The 18,786-nt window shown below is 33.8% G+C and overlaps 1 protein-coding gene across 8 annotated transcripts in view; it reads left to right on the plus strand.

Moving 5' to 3' along the window:
- The window catches only part of LOC128551988 (uncharacterized), a 47,633-nt gene extending 29,478 nt beyond the window's left edge, over nucleotides 1-18,155 (plus strand). For 3 of the 8 annotated variants that reach the window (XM_053532963.1, XM_053532964.1, XM_053532965.1), the window contains 12 exons: nucleotides 783-986; nucleotides 1,201-1,404; nucleotides 2,393-2,698; nucleotides 3,758-3,961; nucleotides 4,232-4,435; nucleotides 4,742-5,086; nucleotides 6,579-6,707; nucleotides 6,991-7,179; nucleotides 8,189-8,323; nucleotides 8,636-8,713; nucleotides 9,033-9,094; nucleotides 9,914-18,155. In XM_053532963.1, the coding sequence (XP_053388938.1) occupies nucleotides 783-986; nucleotides 1,201-1,404; nucleotides 2,393-2,698; nucleotides 3,758-3,961; nucleotides 4,232-4,435; nucleotides 4,742-5,086; nucleotides 6,579-6,707; nucleotides 6,991-7,179; nucleotides 8,189-8,323; nucleotides 8,636-8,713; nucleotides 9,033-9,094; nucleotides 9,914-10,291 (2,438 nt within the window). In that variant the 3' untranslated portion in view covers nucleotides 10,292-18,155. The remainder of the gene's footprint in view (nucleotides 1-782; nucleotides 987-1,200; nucleotides 1,405-2,392; nucleotides 2,699-3,757; nucleotides 3,962-4,231; nucleotides 4,436-4,741; nucleotides 5,087-6,578; nucleotides 6,708-6,990; nucleotides 7,180-8,188; nucleotides 8,324-8,635; nucleotides 8,714-9,032; nucleotides 9,095-9,913) is intronic. The other 5 variants (XM_053532966.1, XM_053532968.1, XM_053532967.1 and 2 more) reach the window with 5 other exon arrangements.
- The last annotated feature ends 631 nt before the right edge of the window (nucleotides 18,156-18,786 follow it).

The following is an 18,786-nucleotide window of genomic DNA, read 5'->3' on the forward strand; positions in this document are numbered from 1 at the left end:
GGCTCGAACCCACATCGGTGAGGTGCAAGTGATTTGAAGTCAGTGACTTTAACCACTCGGCCACGGAGGCCCACCGCAACTGGTTAGGCAACTTTGTTGTTTTATACAATTTCTTGATGACATAAATACTAGTATACAAGATAGAAACGATAGTATAATAAAACCAAACATGTTACTAATCAGCCCACACGCTTAGTTCAATAGGGAGAGCGCAGGTCTACGAATCGCGGGGTCGTGAGTTTGAGCCCTGGGTGAGGCGTATGTTCGTGACGATTTGATGAAAGACATTTTGTCTGAAATCATTCGTCCTCCACCTCTGATTCATTTGGGGAAGTTGGTAGTTACTTGTGGAGAACAGGTTTGTACTGGTACAGAACCCAGGAACACTGCCCGCCGTTACATAACTGAAATACTGTTGAAAAACGGAGTTAAACCCAAAACAAACAAACAAATGTTACTTATCAGTTCTAAAGCAAGCATTTTGTAAATGCGGCTCGCATCTTCCTTCTATATACAAAAGTTTTAATACTGTCGTCCTGGGGAAATGCTTATAGTCGGACTCGTCTGAGCAACAGGTCTTTTTTTTAAACCGTTTAAAATGCAAAACACAATTTTGATATGCGCTGATGTATAAAGTGTTGCTTTGAAGCAATACATATATCTGCTGTATTTAAGAACTGTATGATAAGTGCCATATTTGCTGTTTATGAATGTCATGAAAAAGACGAAATAGTACTTCGAGTGAAGCAAATCTCTCCAATTGCAAGTAGCTATTTTTTCAGGTAAACTTAAAACAGCAGTTGAACAAGATCACAACAACAGATTACATTGCTCTGACACACGATCACAAAATGGTGAGTCTAATTCAAAAGTACAAGTGGAAGGTTGCACCTGTTCGGACACTTACCAAACAGATAGAAGACTATCAGGCGAGAACAAAGCAGCAGATGTGGACTCGTTTATCAGTGTTACTAGAACTGACAAAGGTTTAAATTTTCAAGTAGTTCTCAATTGATCAATTCAAAATTATCATCACTATCAACAGAAATAAGTATTCGAACAGCTAATTTGTCTAAAATGCGTTTTACCTTATATCATATTTAACCACATTCAGGATGTATGTAACTGACACTCTTGAAGTGATCAAGTCGAATGTATCGTATTCAAAGATTAATTCCAAATGATTAAATTATATTTTAGAACAAGCAGGCAGTCAAACTGTTCAAGATAAATCGGATCAAGAGTCACACGCCCAACCTCCAGCTGAACTGGAAAAGTGTGAAACAAATGATCATCGGCGAACAGGAATAGAATCGTCGTTAGAAAGTAATACCACAGTAAAAATACAACATCCTGCAACATGTACCGCAAATGATTCTTATCATACGTATCAGAATAAGGAAGGTAAAGTCAGTGACTTGTGTTATAGATTTGAAATTATTTTAAAACACATACATACGCTGAAAAAATGACATTACTATCCAAGTGTCCAAAATTTTTATTTTAATAGACGTAACATAATATGGCGCATACCACATACTTTCTCAAAACATCTTTTTATACACCCGTCTCTGAAAGAGCGGGGCGTATTATGGAACACCTATGACGGCGGGCGGCTGGCGGGTGGTCGGCGTCCAAACCATGTCCAATCTCTAAGTCGGCCAGTTTTCATTGGATCTTCACCAAACTTGCTGACAATGTTTATGGGCATAATTTCTCGGCCATCTTCGATAACCAGCCACGTTGCCACAGGCATTCTTGGATTATGGCTCTTGAATTAGTCGAAAAACTGCGAATTTAGCATTTTCCGCTCTCTTAAGTCCAACAGTTTTCATCCGATTTTCGCCAAACTTGCTGACAATGTTTGTGGGCATAATATCTCGGCCAAGTACGATAACCAGCTAAATCGCCTTAGACACACTTTAATTATGGCCCTTCAATTACTCTAAAAACTGCCAATTTAGCCTTGTCCGCACTCTAATAAAATCTGGAAAGTAGATCCCTCGGAAGCACCGAGAACATGGCAAGCATTGGAAATTGCAAGTCGAACAGTTTTCATCCCATCTTTACCAAACTTGCTGACAATGTATGTGGGCAAAATATCTCGACTAAGTACGATAACTACTCAAATTGCCCCATGCGCTCTTGGATTATGCCCCTTGAATTAGGCTAAGTTCGATGACGGGCGTATTTTGTCACAGTCTGGCACTCTTGTTTCACATTTATACTTGATCTATTTAATTATACAGTTAAATAAAAGAAGAGTAATCATACATGGAAAGGAAGTTTCAAACATCAGGATTTATTAAATAAAAATCTTATCTTTTTTATCTTATCTTCTCTTTTTCCTGTGCGTCGCCATTTGATTTACATGAGACTTGAATTGTGTCAGCATTTACAGGAATGAACGTTGTATCGCAAAGAAGCCAGAGCGGCGTAATATCACAGACGGACCGACCCGTAAATTCTGCTGATCATTATAATACAGACCAAACATCTGACGACAATCCGTCCCGAGCAGCCAAACACATTGTACAGAAAGAGGAAGGAATTTCTGCAGCAAAAAGTCGAGAAATGACCGTCAATCAATCGGCAGAGATCAATATGATGCCAATGCTTACAAACGTGATTTGCAACGAAAGAGAAAGAAATATAGAACTTTTTCCTTCATCTGAAGAATGTGCTGCCAGTACTTCTGGTAAGGAGTTTTACTTGAGCTAGCATATATACATGTATTTATATATCTTATAACAGAAATTAGGTACTTTTGCTGTTAGCATTATGCCATCATGTCAAAATAATTTTGTTATTCGTGTATGTATAAACGAATATAGGGGTATCCTTCTGTTCCTTGGAAAACACTGAGAAAATATTTGTTTACATTTATACTAGTATTTAAGATCTCAGTTAAAAGACGGACGTTGTAATTCTAGTGAACGAGTTTTTATCAACTACATCATATTGTTTGGAACAAAAGTTACAAAGCTAAGATATCTGAGCCGACAAAAGTACAAATGTTTCATGTGTCGTAAATTACATTGAAAATAATTGATATATAGGGTTTGCGCTGTGCCAGACTCAACACATTCTTTAACGTCAAAATTACTGTCGGAAAATATAATTCCGTCCAAATGACCTTACACATTCCAAACATTCGAGTTGGACTGGGATATTGAATTCAAGCCCTCCAAGCATCATATTTTCTACGTTACAAGAAGAAAACATTCTATCCCTTTACAATACTTCTCACATAATACACTACTAGAATCTGTCACCTCAGCAATGTACATTGGCATGGATATTTCAAACGATTTCTTCTGACATGTACACTCTTGTAGGTCAACTAAAAACGGAAGTAGACCCAAGGTTTTCCTTCGCGCGAATATAAAGGTCAACGCAAAACACTTTAAGTCCATAACATACCAGACCCTCGTCAGACCACAGCTACAATATTGTTCTGATGTCTTGTCTACATACTTAGACACAAAAAAAAGCGAGTCAAATTCGTACATGTGGAAGGTTGCACCTGTTCTAATGTTTAGAACTGACGAAAGTTAGAATTGTCTTGAACAATTCAAAATTATCATCACTATCGGTATGAATAAGTTTTCGAACAGCTAATTTGTCTAAAATGCGTTTAATCAAATATCATATTTTACCACATTGCAGGCTGTAATGTAACTGACACTCTTGGAGTGAGTAAGTCAAATGTATCATATGCCACGATGAATTCCAAATGCATACAATTGTATTTTAGAACATTCAGGCAGTCAAACTGTTCAAGATAAATCGGATCAAGAGTCACACGTCCAACCTCCAGCTGAGCTGGTAAACTATGAAACAAATGGTCATGAGCAAACAGGAACAGAATCATCGTTAGAAAGTAATACCATAGTAAAAATCCAACATCCTGCATCATGCACCGCAAATGATTCTTATCATATGAATCAGAATAAAGAAGGTAAATTTATGCGACTGTGTTGTAGATTTAATCCATGTTACAAAACTGACAAAAGTTAAAATTTCCAAGTAGTTCTCAATTGATCAATTCAAAATTATCATCACTATCAACATAAATAAGTATTCGAACAGCTAATTTCTCTAAAATGCGTTTTACCTTATATCATATTTAACAACATTCAGGATGTATGTAACTGACACTCTTGGAGTGAACAAGTCGAATGTATCGTAATGCAACGATGAATTCCAAATGCATACAATTATATTTTAGAACATTCAGGCAGTCAAACTGTTCAAAATAAATCGGACCAAGAGTCACACGCCCAACCTCCAGCTGAGCTGGAAAAATATGAAACAAATGATCGTGGGCGGACAGGAACTGAATCATCGTTAGAAGATAATACCATAGTAAGAATCCAACATCCTGCAACATGTACCGCAAATGATTCTTATCATGCGAATCAGAATAAGAAAGGTAAATTCATGCGACTGTGTTATAGATTTAAAATTATTTTAAAACAAATACATACATACACTGCCTAAGTGTTCATAAATTTGATTTTAGTAGACGTGACATAATATGGCGCATACCACATACTGCTTTAAAAGACTTTCTTCTTTTATACTTTATTTATTTAATTATATAGTTAAATAATATATTCATACGTAGAAAGGAAGTCTCAACCATCAGGATTTATGAAATAAATATCTTATCTATCTATTACGTTCCTGTGCGTCGCCACTTGACTACATGGGTATTGTATTGTGTCAACATTTACAGGAATAAACGTTGTATCACAAAGAAGCAAGAGCGGCGTAATATCACAGGCGGGCGGACCCATAAAACCTGCAGATCATTATAATACAGACCAAACATCTGACGACGACACTAATCATGGAAAGTCCCAAATCGTAAACCATACAAATACAGCTAATCCGTCCCAAGCAGCCAAACACATTGTAAAGAAAGAGGAAGGAATTTCTGTAGCAAAAAGTCGAGAAATGACCGTTAATCAAATGACAAAGATTTGTGTGATGCCAATGCCTACAAATGGGATCGGCAACGAAAGAGAAAGAAATATAGAACTTTTTCCTTCATCTGAAGTATGTGCTGTTAATACTTCTGGTAAGGAGTTTTATTTGAGTTAGCATATATATGTATATATCTTATGATTGAAATTAGGTGTTAGCATTATGTAATCATGTCAAAAGAATTCTGTTATCCTTGTATATATTAACAAATGCAATCAGGTCAAAAGAATTCTGTTATCCTTGTATATATTAACAAACATAAACGTATCCTTCTGCTCCTGAGAAAAAAAACTGAGAAAATATTTGTTTACATTTACACTAGTACGTAAGATCTCAATCAAAAGATGAACGGTGTAATTGTAAGTACAAATGTTTCGTGTGTCGAAAATTGCATTGAATATAACGGCTATATGGGATCTTTGAAAAAGCAAGGATAAATGCCACGTTCCATTAGGCCTTACCGGACTTGACACATTCTTAAATGTCAAAACCCCTGCCGGAAATTAAAATACCCTCAAAATGACCTTACACATAAAAAAAATAGGAGTTGGACTGGGATGTAGAATTCAAGCCCTCCAAGTATCAGGTTTGATATGTCACAAAATGGAGAAATCCTATCCCTCCACAGTGCTACATGCATAATACACTACTAGAATGGGTTACCACAGCAAAGATGGATATTTCAAACGATTTCTTGTGGCATGTGTACATTAATAGATCAACTAAAAGGGAAATAAACCCTTAGTTTCCTTTGCACGAATATAAAGTCGCTGCAAAACCCCACAAGTCCATAGCATACCAGAACCTTCTTGTTCTTCTTGTTTCCATACACAAAAACTCAAACAGACCAAAAGGAAGCGGTTCAAAGACGGGCTACGCCTTTGGCTGCACTTTTAGTGTCCTTTAAATGCTATACTGTCTAAAACTGTACAGGTAACATCTCGGGCGCATTGACTTCCGACTTTCTCTTGAGTATAGATAAAATTTCAAATTATCAATTTGCACACCCAAGTAAAGATTATTTCGCCAAACCCACCGCGGCCCCAACTCCCTCCCCACTTTCCACCCCGACAAGGATATCACGACATTTATTTAATCCACTGCCTTATAGGTTAATCTCTGCAACCACTGTCTATTACAAATACTCCTTTTCCTAGGAATAATAATAGTACTATTGCAGTCTCCGATCTGACGTTTCCTTCCCTCTAACACTTTAAGCTTTTCCCTTCCATCTGATTTGGCCCGATCCTTTTATTTGTGCTAACAATTTTGTGACTTGACGCGTGCAAAAGTGTTCAGGTCCCTGTAAAGGCATAGTCAGTAAGAAAGGTCTTTTCTATAATTCCAAAATATGTGAGTTTTTCATTTTAGAGAAATAGTAATTTACAAACAAAATATTTCGATTCGTGCAAACAGGTCGTAAGAAATCTGTCTATTGGCTTTTATACGTTATATTTGCATTGACATATTTTAATCGGTTCGAGGTTACTCAAATTGATTTAAGTACAGCGCATAAATGTATCAGACATTGTTGAAGGATGTTGTATAAATGATATATATTTACTTGAAACCATTTTTTTCTATAGCAGAGCGAAGGACGGGAACTGAAACGCGCCATTGGGACATTATTGATTTGGGTGCCGTTACATCGGAAAAGGATCACCGGAGATGTCCAGCCGACCAACAAAGTCAAAAAAGCAAACAACAAAGCCAAAGTGTGTATAATCTATCCGTAAAACGTTATAATGTACTTATTAACACCAGAGAAAGATTACCGTTAAATTACCATTTGTTTTTCTTATTTAACATAATAGCAGCTGATGAATGGTAGATTTGATTTTGCGGACTACATGTACTATTAAGGAAATATATAATGGTGAAGTTAATACTTATTTCACACATTTAAGTCAGATAAAACATTAAACCTACCTGTGACGAAACTCCATATAAAACTTCGTTTATATTTTCTTCATATAAAACTTTGTTTATATTTTTCAGGTATTCTACCTAAAACTGACGTGAGTTGCGGAAAAACTAGTTGTCAAGATATACAAGATAAAAAGAAAACATCTCTACCAACAAAGCTTGTGAAGGAGAAACAGTCACAACGACATGTCAGAAGAGGTCGGTCTTGTAGTGAATCGGACAAACAAACCAAAAAGGTGTCTGACAGTGCTAGTGAATCAGGTAAGACTATAAAATACGTTAAGATTTCATACTTGTTTTAGGAAAGTTATAAAACGCGTAGGATGTTTTTATTTCTCTGAGGTGTTAAGATCTGAACATTGATATTCAAACACAGTGTAGCCGTATTCATGCAAAATGTACTTACATTTGTTGTTAAACCTCAAAAGGAAATGTAAAAGTACAATATCAAATATGTAAGCAATTTCCTTTAGACACGTAGACTTAGTGTAGGCATTTTCTTCACTTAGTCGTCAAACACACGCTTTGAAATCCTAGCCTTTACATTATCAATAATGGCACACTATTCATTAGCCTTATTCATACTCAGTTATAGGACTTGATCTATTAAAATTTACATAATCACTTAATGAAAAACTACTTCAAATTTTACATTAAATAGAATGTTTTCATCACGCTCTTGTATACATTTTGCATTTGAATGATATTTATTTCTAAGAACACATATTCAGGTTTGTTCTAAATACACTTGTGCAGCTTCTTCTTATCCAGCTGTCTTAATCATATGTTCAACTTCGTTTTCAATACATATGTCCAGTTTCATTCTATGTACACATAATGCAATGTCGAAACTTAACCCCTTTTTTAAAATCCAACATTTCATTTTCCAAATCTAGCTTCAAACCCGTATCTTATACACCATTCGTGAGGTAATAAAAGCACTTGTTTCAAAAGGTTCAAGTTGGTAGTGTACCCAGCCGACGAACACAAGTCAATGGTTCTGTGTAGCTAAGCCTGTCCTCCAAAACAAATGTGTTTGAGCGTCAAATCGATGTTGCGCGAAAGTAAATCCAATGTACATATGCATGTAGTATTTTCGTACTTCCGAACACCAATAACGCTGCTATTATAATATTTACAATATGCCAAGAAAAAAATCGCGCCTGGTATTCACTTGTGCAAAATATTTTTATCTTCAACTAAATATTTTTTCATCTCCTTTGTGATTGTGAGTTTGTTTGTTATCATTATTTCGCTTTTTTATGTACAGTTTCACAGGACAATGCTACTAAAATAGGCAAAAAACGCCATGTAAACAAAGATATTTTGGTTTCCGAAGGACAAAAACTATTGCTAAATGAGACACACATAAATGGGACCGGCAACAACAAATCACATAATCAAGGTAACGAAATGATTATATAGTTATTTTACTATTAAAGACTGTTTAAACACCTTTTTCCAACATTTTAAACATGAAAGTAGAAATTATCATATAACATGCTCATAGTTCACCAAATTCGGATTTCTCATGGTAAAATGAATTAAATTATAAGTTTACTTTTACGTTCTACTTTAATAATACCTTATGATTATGAAGCTGTTATTAATTAGTGTGATTACAGATTAAAGGATTAAAGAATGCATTCTTAAAAGCTTGAAAAATAAATAGAAAACTTGACTTGCTTACATTTTTTCTTAACTATTTTTTAAAAAGACACGACATCTGAGTTCAACGTTGATATGCGGTCTCATAACGAAACCCCTGTTCACAATGAAACGGACCAAGCAGCAGGTATGATAAATTAATCCTTGGAAAGATTCAACACCAAGTTGAATTGTCAATAAATATATCAATTATTGTTAAGTTTCCACAATACAAAATGCTCATAGTCACTGTTTAAAATTGTAGATTAATCCAAGGGCCACCAAAGGACAAATAAAACCATTTCTTCTTTTTTGTAATATAAGACATGATGCATCATGATGTTTAGATAATGTTATATGATATGAATCGGCAAGCAAAATGTGGTATTGACATCCTTTACAATGTTATTCAGCTTTTCAATAAGTGCGCTAAAATGTCGGTTTGTATCGGTTTTTCTTTCTTTCAGAACCGAAGTCGGATGAGCATGTTGCACATACTACCGTTAGACTACCAAATGACAGAATACATGTAAGCATTGTTAAAAGGGTATGCGAGAAAAATGATAGAAAATAGTTTGTTTCGATGAAACATTTGTTTTAATGAAAAAATTAAAGTTAATGTTGCATGATTAAAATACATATATACATTGAATGCATTCAAGTCATTGCAGCATCAAACATAATTAACATGTTTGTAATGTGTTCCTGATATTTAAATTCGCTTAGATTTCAACAGTATATTTCTTTACTATTGGGCGTGAAAATTAACGGGTGACTAAGGGATTTTTCTACAACGCCTTCATTCTTTCTGCTTATGGATATCAAATGGCCATGCTAGTGTAAAACTGACACATTATTATATATATTGATTATCATATCCACATGCTTATTATGCTTAAATATCTCTTAATGTCCAATGATCTTACATTCATGTTGAAATTATTACATGAGTTAGTGAAATAATAATTTGATCATTTTTATTCAACGAATTTAATACATGTAGTTAAATGCAGAAAGATACAATGTAAGATTCTTTTTATCACATGTTAGAGTTTTTGTTAAACATCGAATTTCCTTCTTTCTTTACCTAAAATAGGGTCAATTCGATCAACGTCATCTATACTTTAGATGAAGTCAACGTCAAAACATCATTATACTAGCAAATTTCAAAAATATGACATGACCTTATCTCACTTCCTCGACCTCAAACATGTAATAAACATAATTTTTAGATGTATTGTTTCATGTCTAGATATTGTATTTTTCTAAAACACACTTGATGATAAATGTAATGCATATTAATTTATCATTAAAACGAACTTTTTAATACAAAATTCTACCTCTGCAGGATAGAGTGGTTCCTTTAAGTTCACACAAAGAGAGAAATTCACCGACCGGTATCACAGTGGGAGAAACGCAGAAGACGAAAGGAAAACCAAAAGCGTTTTCACCAACGGATGATTCATGTATAATTAATAAGGAAAACGTAGATGGTCTGAAACACGAATTACCAGACAATGACGAGTTATTGTTTGCAACAAACATCGCAAATGAAATTACGAAAATCAAAGACCCCAAGAGAAGGAATGACGTGATGATGCAATGTATTCATATGATACATGAGGCGCAAACACAAGAACGCTCAATTGAAAAAAAGCAGAATGAAGTCAGACCCTCGCCGTCACGGACACTTAGCAACGAATGTTTCGCCACGGAAGAGGAATAGCATATAAACAATTTACTTGAGGTGAAGAATAATGAATTTGCAAAATAGCAAAAGACTACAAAATTTGAATAATTTTAATTTGCATGCATCAGAAGGTATATAAACCTATCCATTCCTAGAAAATCCTTTAAATTTTAAACAGAAAAACTAAATTGACCATAGAGCTTTTTACTGTAGAATGAAATAAGTTACTATATGGGAAAATATTTTGTTCATCATCGGTATTTACAAAGGTTTACAACGTCAAGTGTTTTTAATAAAAAAAAACTTTCTTTTAAAAAAAAAAAATGATGACCTTTTTGTATGATTAAGTGGTTAAAGAGTGCCACTACTCACAGCTATCAAAATCTTGTCACAAGGTAACAGGAGACATTCCTAACTGTGAATTAGTAATAGTCAAAACATTTTATTCCTTTTGGTTATTTATGTTTTGTGGTGTGGTTATAAGGGCTGTGATTACGTTTCTTTGTTTCTACCTGTTTGGATATTTAAAAGACCTTTACAACTAATTATACCTTCTAGATATAATAAAAATGATACAAAACTTTAAAAATCTTGGCGAAGCGTTATTTGCTTCCTTCATCTACTTTTGTAAGAAACAGCTTAAAAGGTATATTTTAAAAATCGTTTGATAATTGAGGTTGTGCGTGGGAAATGCGCATAAATGATGAATTTAGCACAGAAGACGTAAGAAGTTCTTTTGGTTGGACACAATGTTGGTTCATTGCAGGTTCAGTTTATTAAATGTAAATGCATACAAGCCGAGAGGTTATCTCTCATAATCAGATCCAGTTAAACCTGCTTTGCAGTAATTTTTGTTTGGTTGAGTCCTATATTTCCATAGTGTCGTTGTGTGTTACTTAACATATTTCTTTTTGTGCCATGGATCTCGTGCTTCACACATTGACTAATTAACGCATGCATTTTGTGAAATAATTTATGGTGTTTGATATAGGGGCCTATGGAACATTGCTTGAGTCAATAATTCTTAAAGCTTGTTTATCTTCGTTTTTATGCATCACGAGGGGTAGCATACAGTCACCACCTTGTCCGGCCGTCTGTCCGTCCATCTGCCCATCCGTCATACTTCTTGTCCGGATTATAACTCAAAAAGTATTGAATTTACAAAGTTGTATCTTTATACAATGATAGAGTTCATTGAGAGGAAGTGCAGTGATAAGGGACCATAACTTTAGGTGGTCCCATTTTTGAATTATCTCCCTTTATTTGAAAACCTTGTCTGGGGCATAACTCGAATATTGTGTAAGGTATTGGTTTTACATATTGATAGAGGTCAGTGAGAGGGAATACAATGACAAGGAACCATAACTATAGATGGTTAATTATCTCCATATTTTTAAAACATTTTCTTGGGCATAACTCAAATAGAATGTTAAGAATTGACTTGATACTTTACATATTCATAGAGGTTAGTGAGAGAACAAGAAACCATAACTCTAGATTGTCCCATTTTTGAATTATCTCCCTTTTGAAAACCATGTATGGGGCATAAATCAAATACTATGTAAGGTGTTGACTTGATACTTTACATATCCATAGAGGTTAGTGGGAGAAAGTGCAGTGACAGGTAGCCATAACTCTAGGTTGTCCCATTTTTCAATTATCTCCCTTTGTTGAAAACCTTGTCTAGAGAATACCTCGAATATTATGTAAGGTATTGACTTGATACTTTACATATTCATAGTGGAATGAGAGGGGTGCAGTGTTAAAGAACCACAACTCTTGCTGACACCATCTTTGAATTATCTCCCTTTTTGTTAATGTTTGCTAAGAGCATAACTCCAATCCTGATAAAAATTGGATGGATTTTATTCACGGGACAGATCCCATTCTTTTACTTTAAAAAGAGTATAGTTTTCTTTCTTGATAGTGTATACATTTGCTTTACATTTGTTTAGCAACCCTAATCAAAGTCTGAAAAGACTACTGTCATGCTACTTTCGGACATTTATATATTACATTACCCACAATGTATTGTCAACTTCATTAAGTATCAAGTCTACTGCTTTATTCTGCAATAGATAAATTCGATTTCAAATAAAGTACATGTTCTTCGTTTGTATATTTCTACCTCACAGGTATATCCTTAACACAACCTCCGTGACTGAAAAGCCCCTTACGGTACAGTAATTTGGGAGCATCCATCGGTGTGACCGGTCTCCTTTGTTGTTGTTGTTCTATTTATGGGGTGAGGTTTTTTGTTGTTTCTTTTTGGTTTCTTTTTTGGTTTAGTTTCATTTTGCATGAGACTAAAAGCTGACACAATCAGTATGAACTAATGTTGATGCATACCCATATAATTTCCGACCCATTCGTTCATGTTTACTAAATGTTGTTGGTATTAATAATTTGGAATAATATTAGCAAAAGATAATGTAATCTGTCTTAAATATATTTGTTTGATTGTCGAATCCATTCCTCTCTCGAAGCTGAAGTCTTTACATAAAGAACAAAGATTTCAGATTTCTGTATATGCACAGACAGATCATCAAGTAACCTTCAAGAACATTCATTTGGCGCGCAAGTTTTGTAACCCTAGATAATTTCAAACGACGATAGCGCCCTTCTTTTTTCTTTCATAACTGTATAGAAAATGTAAAAATGTTCTCATCAAATGTATACCTAAAGTTTAATATGATTTCACAGAAACGATCTCACTATATGAAGTTATACCGAAATAGACAAAGGCTACTGTATAGTGGTGCCATGAGCGGGGCATGTTTTCCCAAATGAATACGTGTCAGAGTCATTTGTCAGTTATATAAGAATCTTTCACTTGTTGCGGGTAAAAAAGGAAATATCCCTGGGTGTAAGATGAGTTTTTTTTCTAGCACCGGAAAAGCACGAGAAAATCCTGTTGGGCATGCAATAATCATTTTTACTAGACTCCAGCTTTTAAATTTATTTTAGGCCTAATATTTAAGAAGTTGTGGAATGTTTCATACTAGTTTGTAGTTGTTTAAATCTTGGATGTAATTAATAAATAATTATGAGATAATTATATGGCTGTTCGCCTTTTTTCTTGTTTGTTTGATTTTTTGTTATTTCGAAGCAAGTTATTTAATATGGCTCAGTTGAATTTATACAAGTATATATAAATGTAAAAGAGAATAAAACAATGCTCGCAAGTTCTGTAAGTTCTGTGTAAAACTTAAACGCTGACAAATTTCGGGAATTGATATGTATTTTTATATACAAGAAATACATCCAAACATATCTTCTTCTTAATCGGAGGTACTCAGAGTTTGTTATTTGTTGCACTTTTTTAATGTTTGCATAAAAAAGAAATAATTGTGTATATTTGCTTAAAGTACAGTGATATTCTATAATATTGTATATATATAAGTTCCTTAAAATCGAGTGATCGGTTGAAAGTTAGATTTTTGTTTATTTCGAAGTTATTATGTTCTCTTATTATGAACTATATTGTTTTTCGGAATATAATTCCAGCCATTATTAATATAAGCAATCTTACTGACTTAGCTGTGACGTTAATACATTGATGGTCCCATTTTTGTATTTATGAACGCAATTCAGCGTTCGTCAGTTTTTATGTACGTTCTAATTGTCTTAGACAATTTCCTCTCCGGTTGTCATGGTTTTAATTAAAAATTATTGTCATGGTTTTGATTCAAACTTCGACAAGAAAAAAAAACGAAATTTTAGATGCAGAGGTCGGAATTGTTACAAAGTGAAAAATTCAATACTTGAAGTTAAAAGAATTTAATTATTTGTTTCTGGTATTCATGCAGTTATTTACTCTGTTTTTAACTCACAAGTTTAACATTTAGCCCATTCAGGGCCTTGTTTAATGTGTTCGTTATTCCGCGTATAAACAATCAAAGAAGTTTAATCATTGGTATTTTCGCCTAAAGAAAACATTGTAGCAAAATCGTATTAAGCAAGTATGGATCTATCAAGCCAATGGAAAAAACATGTATTTTTTAGAAAAAAAAGTAAGTAACATATCTTTGTCAGGTTTGTAAAAGAGTGAGAGTTTACCTTTTGAATGCTTTTCATGCTTTGAACAGTTATAACATATTTGTTTTATTTTTTCTTATATTATCTGCATATGTAATATAATTTAATGTTGTGAAATCAATATATATTTACAAAATGAATAATATCTACTAAGTCTGAAACAAATATCTGTATTCACTTTTTCCTGATATCATGACAACTTAGTATTTTATTGCCTAAAGATCTTTTCATTTAACATTCTAATTATATTTCTCTTGGTTTTCAAATGACAAACAACCTGATGCTTTTTTTTTAAATACCAGTAATACAACGGTAAACTAGAAAGACATGAAAAAAAATGTAATGAGGCGTTTTGTTTTGATATACATTGAATCGTTAGTGCCTAAAGATAATGTTAAAATGCATGTGTCCTTCCTTTGATTTTCTGATTTTACTTTGCTTAAAATATGTTTCATTTTTGGGATAAGGTTCATTGTACTATTGATTGTTTTAGTCATAGATAATCTGCGGCTCATACTATTTGTAAATATGAGAGTGATGTATTTTTGTAATATTTTAAGTCATTTATATGTGTGTATAGTTGGTGTCAAAATTGATCTCCATCAAACATGTAACATATTGTTAAAATACAGCAGAAGCTTTTAGAGGTGCTGCTGTGTTCGGAGATACGAATATTGTTTTTCTTACATATATAGATGGACTATTTCGTATAAATATTTAAACTACTTTTTAAAATATTTAGAAATGCCAAGTATGATTTTACAAACACTGTATATAAGTAAATATGTATACTACAGTAAAGATATTTATCATTTTATGCTAAACGATGAAAGTCGTGTATTTGTAGAAGATAGTTTTAAGAATGCGTATTTACTGCTCAAAAGTGAGCGGTTTCCTTAAAATTGTGACATAAAAACACATTCTTTTTTTTTTTTCAAAATCACATTACTTTTTACCTCACATGAATCGAAGGGACCATAACTTTTATCTGCATGGATGTGTTATCTTAGTTCTGCACACAAATGTTCCCCTTGATGGGATATTGTTTCGCATACAAAGTTTTCCGTCGGTAGGGGACTTCTGCATTGCCATCGCATTACTCGGTCACTTGTTTTATCTACAGCTTGATTGGTTTTCACACTAGGTCCCTTTAAAGAGGATACATGTCGTTAGCGACAAATATATAAATATCTTTAATCGACTTCTCCGCAAAATTTGGTCTGTAGCATTCTAAAAAAGTCCGCTGTTAATGTTCTTCAAATGAGTCACTTTACCCCTTACTGGGACACTAGAGCTAAAATAGAAATATATTTAAAGAGTTGCTTTGCAGACCTTGAATAAAACTCAGTCCACAATATGTTTGTAAGATGTCCTCAAATTTTTCTTTTAAAATGATGGCACTTGTTCTGTTGTGAGGGGCCCCTGTGGCCGAGTGGTTAAGGTCGCTGATTATAAATCACTTGCCCTGATCGATGTTGATTCGAGCCTCTTAAGGGTCATAGAATGAAGCTATCCAGCTTACTGAAGGTCGGTGGTTCTACCCAGGTGCCCGCTCGAGGTAAAATAATGCACGAAGCGGCACCTGGGTATTCCTCCACCATCAAAGCTGGAAAGTCGCCATATGACCTTTAATCGTGTCGATGCGACGTTAAACACAGCAAAATAAATAAATAACTTTGCCTGTTATTATGTTTTTATACTAAATACAGTTGTTACCATTAACTATTCAATGTGTCGGTCAAATAGTCAAGGTTAGGCGAGAGGCTTAGGTCGCTATGGTCCTCTTGTATTATGAAGCTTTTTGATCAAGTACATTTGTTTAATTACAATTAATGTATTAAATTCTTCTAGTTCTAATCCAAGAGGTTTAAACCGAGAACATCACATTAACTTTTTAACCAAACCTTGAATAATTCAGGTAACAGTTGTCATTATGTCTCCCACATGTCATGTATGAGACATTGAGTAAATGTCTCTCTGTTTGTCACAAAGTTTGTCAACGCAACTCCTCCGACACCACTGTATAGATTTTCACCAAATCTCACAAGAAAGACCATTGTCAGGCTTAGGTGTGCATATCGTCGACATTTTCTGGTTTGATAATTTTCATTAGAGTTATTGCCCTTGAATTATCAAATTTATGGTGATTTGGGCACTATTTAATTAGGCTTGACTGCGAGCATAATTGTGTATTGTTTATTTACTTATTTTATCAATTAATGTAAACTTCTTTTTGTATTATAAACTGATTGGGTTCCAAGTAAAAATTCCTTTATTATGTAATAAAGGCGGAATGTTGACAAAAAGCAACACAAATGAAGATTTGACCTGAATAAGGGAATGGCATATTCAAAGTTTACGATACGTGCCCGACACCTACTTTATCTGTCTTGAGGAACAATAAGTGAGCTTTATTCGTAATTACAAAGTGCCAGTTGATATTTTTTATAACATGCTTATATTTGCCTGTCGGTTAGTAAAGAAGAAAGTCAAGCGTTTATATTTAAGAAATAATATATCTCATTTAGTGATTTGTCGCTGAATAAATCATTGTTTGGAGTTCAGATGCGAAGGAATTATATCACGAGGGCGCAGCCCGAGTGATATGATAATACGCATCTGAAGGACAAACAATGATTTTATTCAAGAGCAAATCACTAAATGAGATATATTATTTCGATTCTAACACGTTAGGCCTACAAAAGACTTTAAAGTACATCCTTCACGGCATTCATTAAATATTTGCCCGTTTTCAATCGGTTTCTTTTCCAGCACGCCGCTATGCCGTTTGACTCCATGGCGTAATAATTGTGACGTCAGAACTGTGAATTGTTGTATAATAATTCACTGTTTTCATCCTTCTTTGTTTAACAGGAAAATGAATCAGATCGTGTTAGACAATGGTTGACATGCGGGCAAGTTAGAATACATAATGACGTCTATTATGACGTCAGTTATGCAAATGACGTCAGGTTGTTTGGTGGATGAAGCTCAGCGTGTTATATATCATTATTTATTGAAAATGTTTGAGCTAAAATAAACAATACACCTTGTAATGTTTTTGTCTAATTTACCACAATTCACCGTTCTGATGCTGAGATATTAACTATTCGCTTTGCATCTCTGAACCTTGGTAAATCAGACGATAAACAAAGCGATGTATTTGATTATTACCTTTTTAGCATAAGTGAAGAAGAACACAGTCACATTCTTTAATAATTTATGTTGTCACATGGTTTGAGCAATGTACATTTACAAGGGGTTCGGAGGTATATAGCCGTCATTAAATGTATCAAACATATTTTGTAATGGATATTTTAAAAACACAAGATTAGTTTGTTGTTGGTTTTTTTCGCCAATTCTTTTATCGAAAACGAAGTTGGCTTCTGTATGGTGAGCATCGAAACTTACAGGTGTTGGTCAAACAGACAGAAATAGATCTATGTGCAAACAAATTATACATGTAGTCTGTTTTTTTTGCCTTAATTAAGTAGTACTTGCATTTAGTTTAAATAGGGTTTTAATGATATACATTTATTGTAATTTGTCAGTACATGAAAATGTATTATGGTTTAAACACAGAAAATAAAGATTACACCTACTGAAATTTAAAAAAAATCACCACTTAGTCAAACTCGTACTTTACATTTTCGGAACTGTTACAAGCATAATACATTTCCATGCGAATTTATCATATGGTTTGATTTTATTGTTGTCATGACTGTGTAACATCATATGTTTATTTTTCTGGAATTAATTTTGTTATATTTCAAAACTAAATGATAAAGATTATTTGATTTGGACCCAAGTCGACTCATATTTTAGTTTTGCTTATCTTTTGAAAATAAAGCTCTGCTGTGGATTGTAAATCTTAGTTTTATTTTATCTATATCATTTTGTTATAAGCTGTAGTAAGAAATGTCACAGAATGTCAGACCTGTAGTATTCATTCTATCCATTTATCAGTGCCTGAGTAGTTTTTGTCTGACTTTGTTTGGACAAAACTTTGTAGTTTGCATAATGTAATTCTCAACTGCATAATATACATGCTTCTATCCTAAATATCAAATGAAGGTTCCTTATTTTGGCTTTAAATTACATCGATCGTAAAGAAGTTTTTTACACTGCTACACCTTATGACAGCTTTCTGAATATTTTGTGCTTTTGAAAGAAATTGTGGGCATTAAAGTCCGCGTTGACTTGGAAGTGTAAACACCTCCATAACCAGCGTAAAGTCCACTTCGGCTTTCTGAAAGACCTGATTGTGTACTTGGCTTAGTAATTCATACATTATAGTAAGCTCAGTTTTGCTAATGTACCACTTTCAAACGGGTATGTTTAATGCAAAGGCTGTATTGTCCAGGACATGTTACTTTAAACATTTTCCGTAGTAAAGTACAGTTTACACATAATGTTAATATTACAAAGCATAGTACTTTATGTGTAAAACAGGGGCCCATTTTGTTTCAATTCTTGTTCCTGAATCTTCGATT

The sequence above is a fragment of the Mercenaria mercenaria genome, unplaced genomic scaffold (genome assembly GCF_021730395.1).
Source record: "Mercenaria mercenaria strain notata unplaced genomic scaffold, MADL_Memer_1 contig_1911, whole genome shotgun sequence".
NCBI classification, from domain to species: Eukaryota; Metazoa; Mollusca; class Bivalvia; order Venerida; family Veneridae; genus Mercenaria; species Mercenaria mercenaria.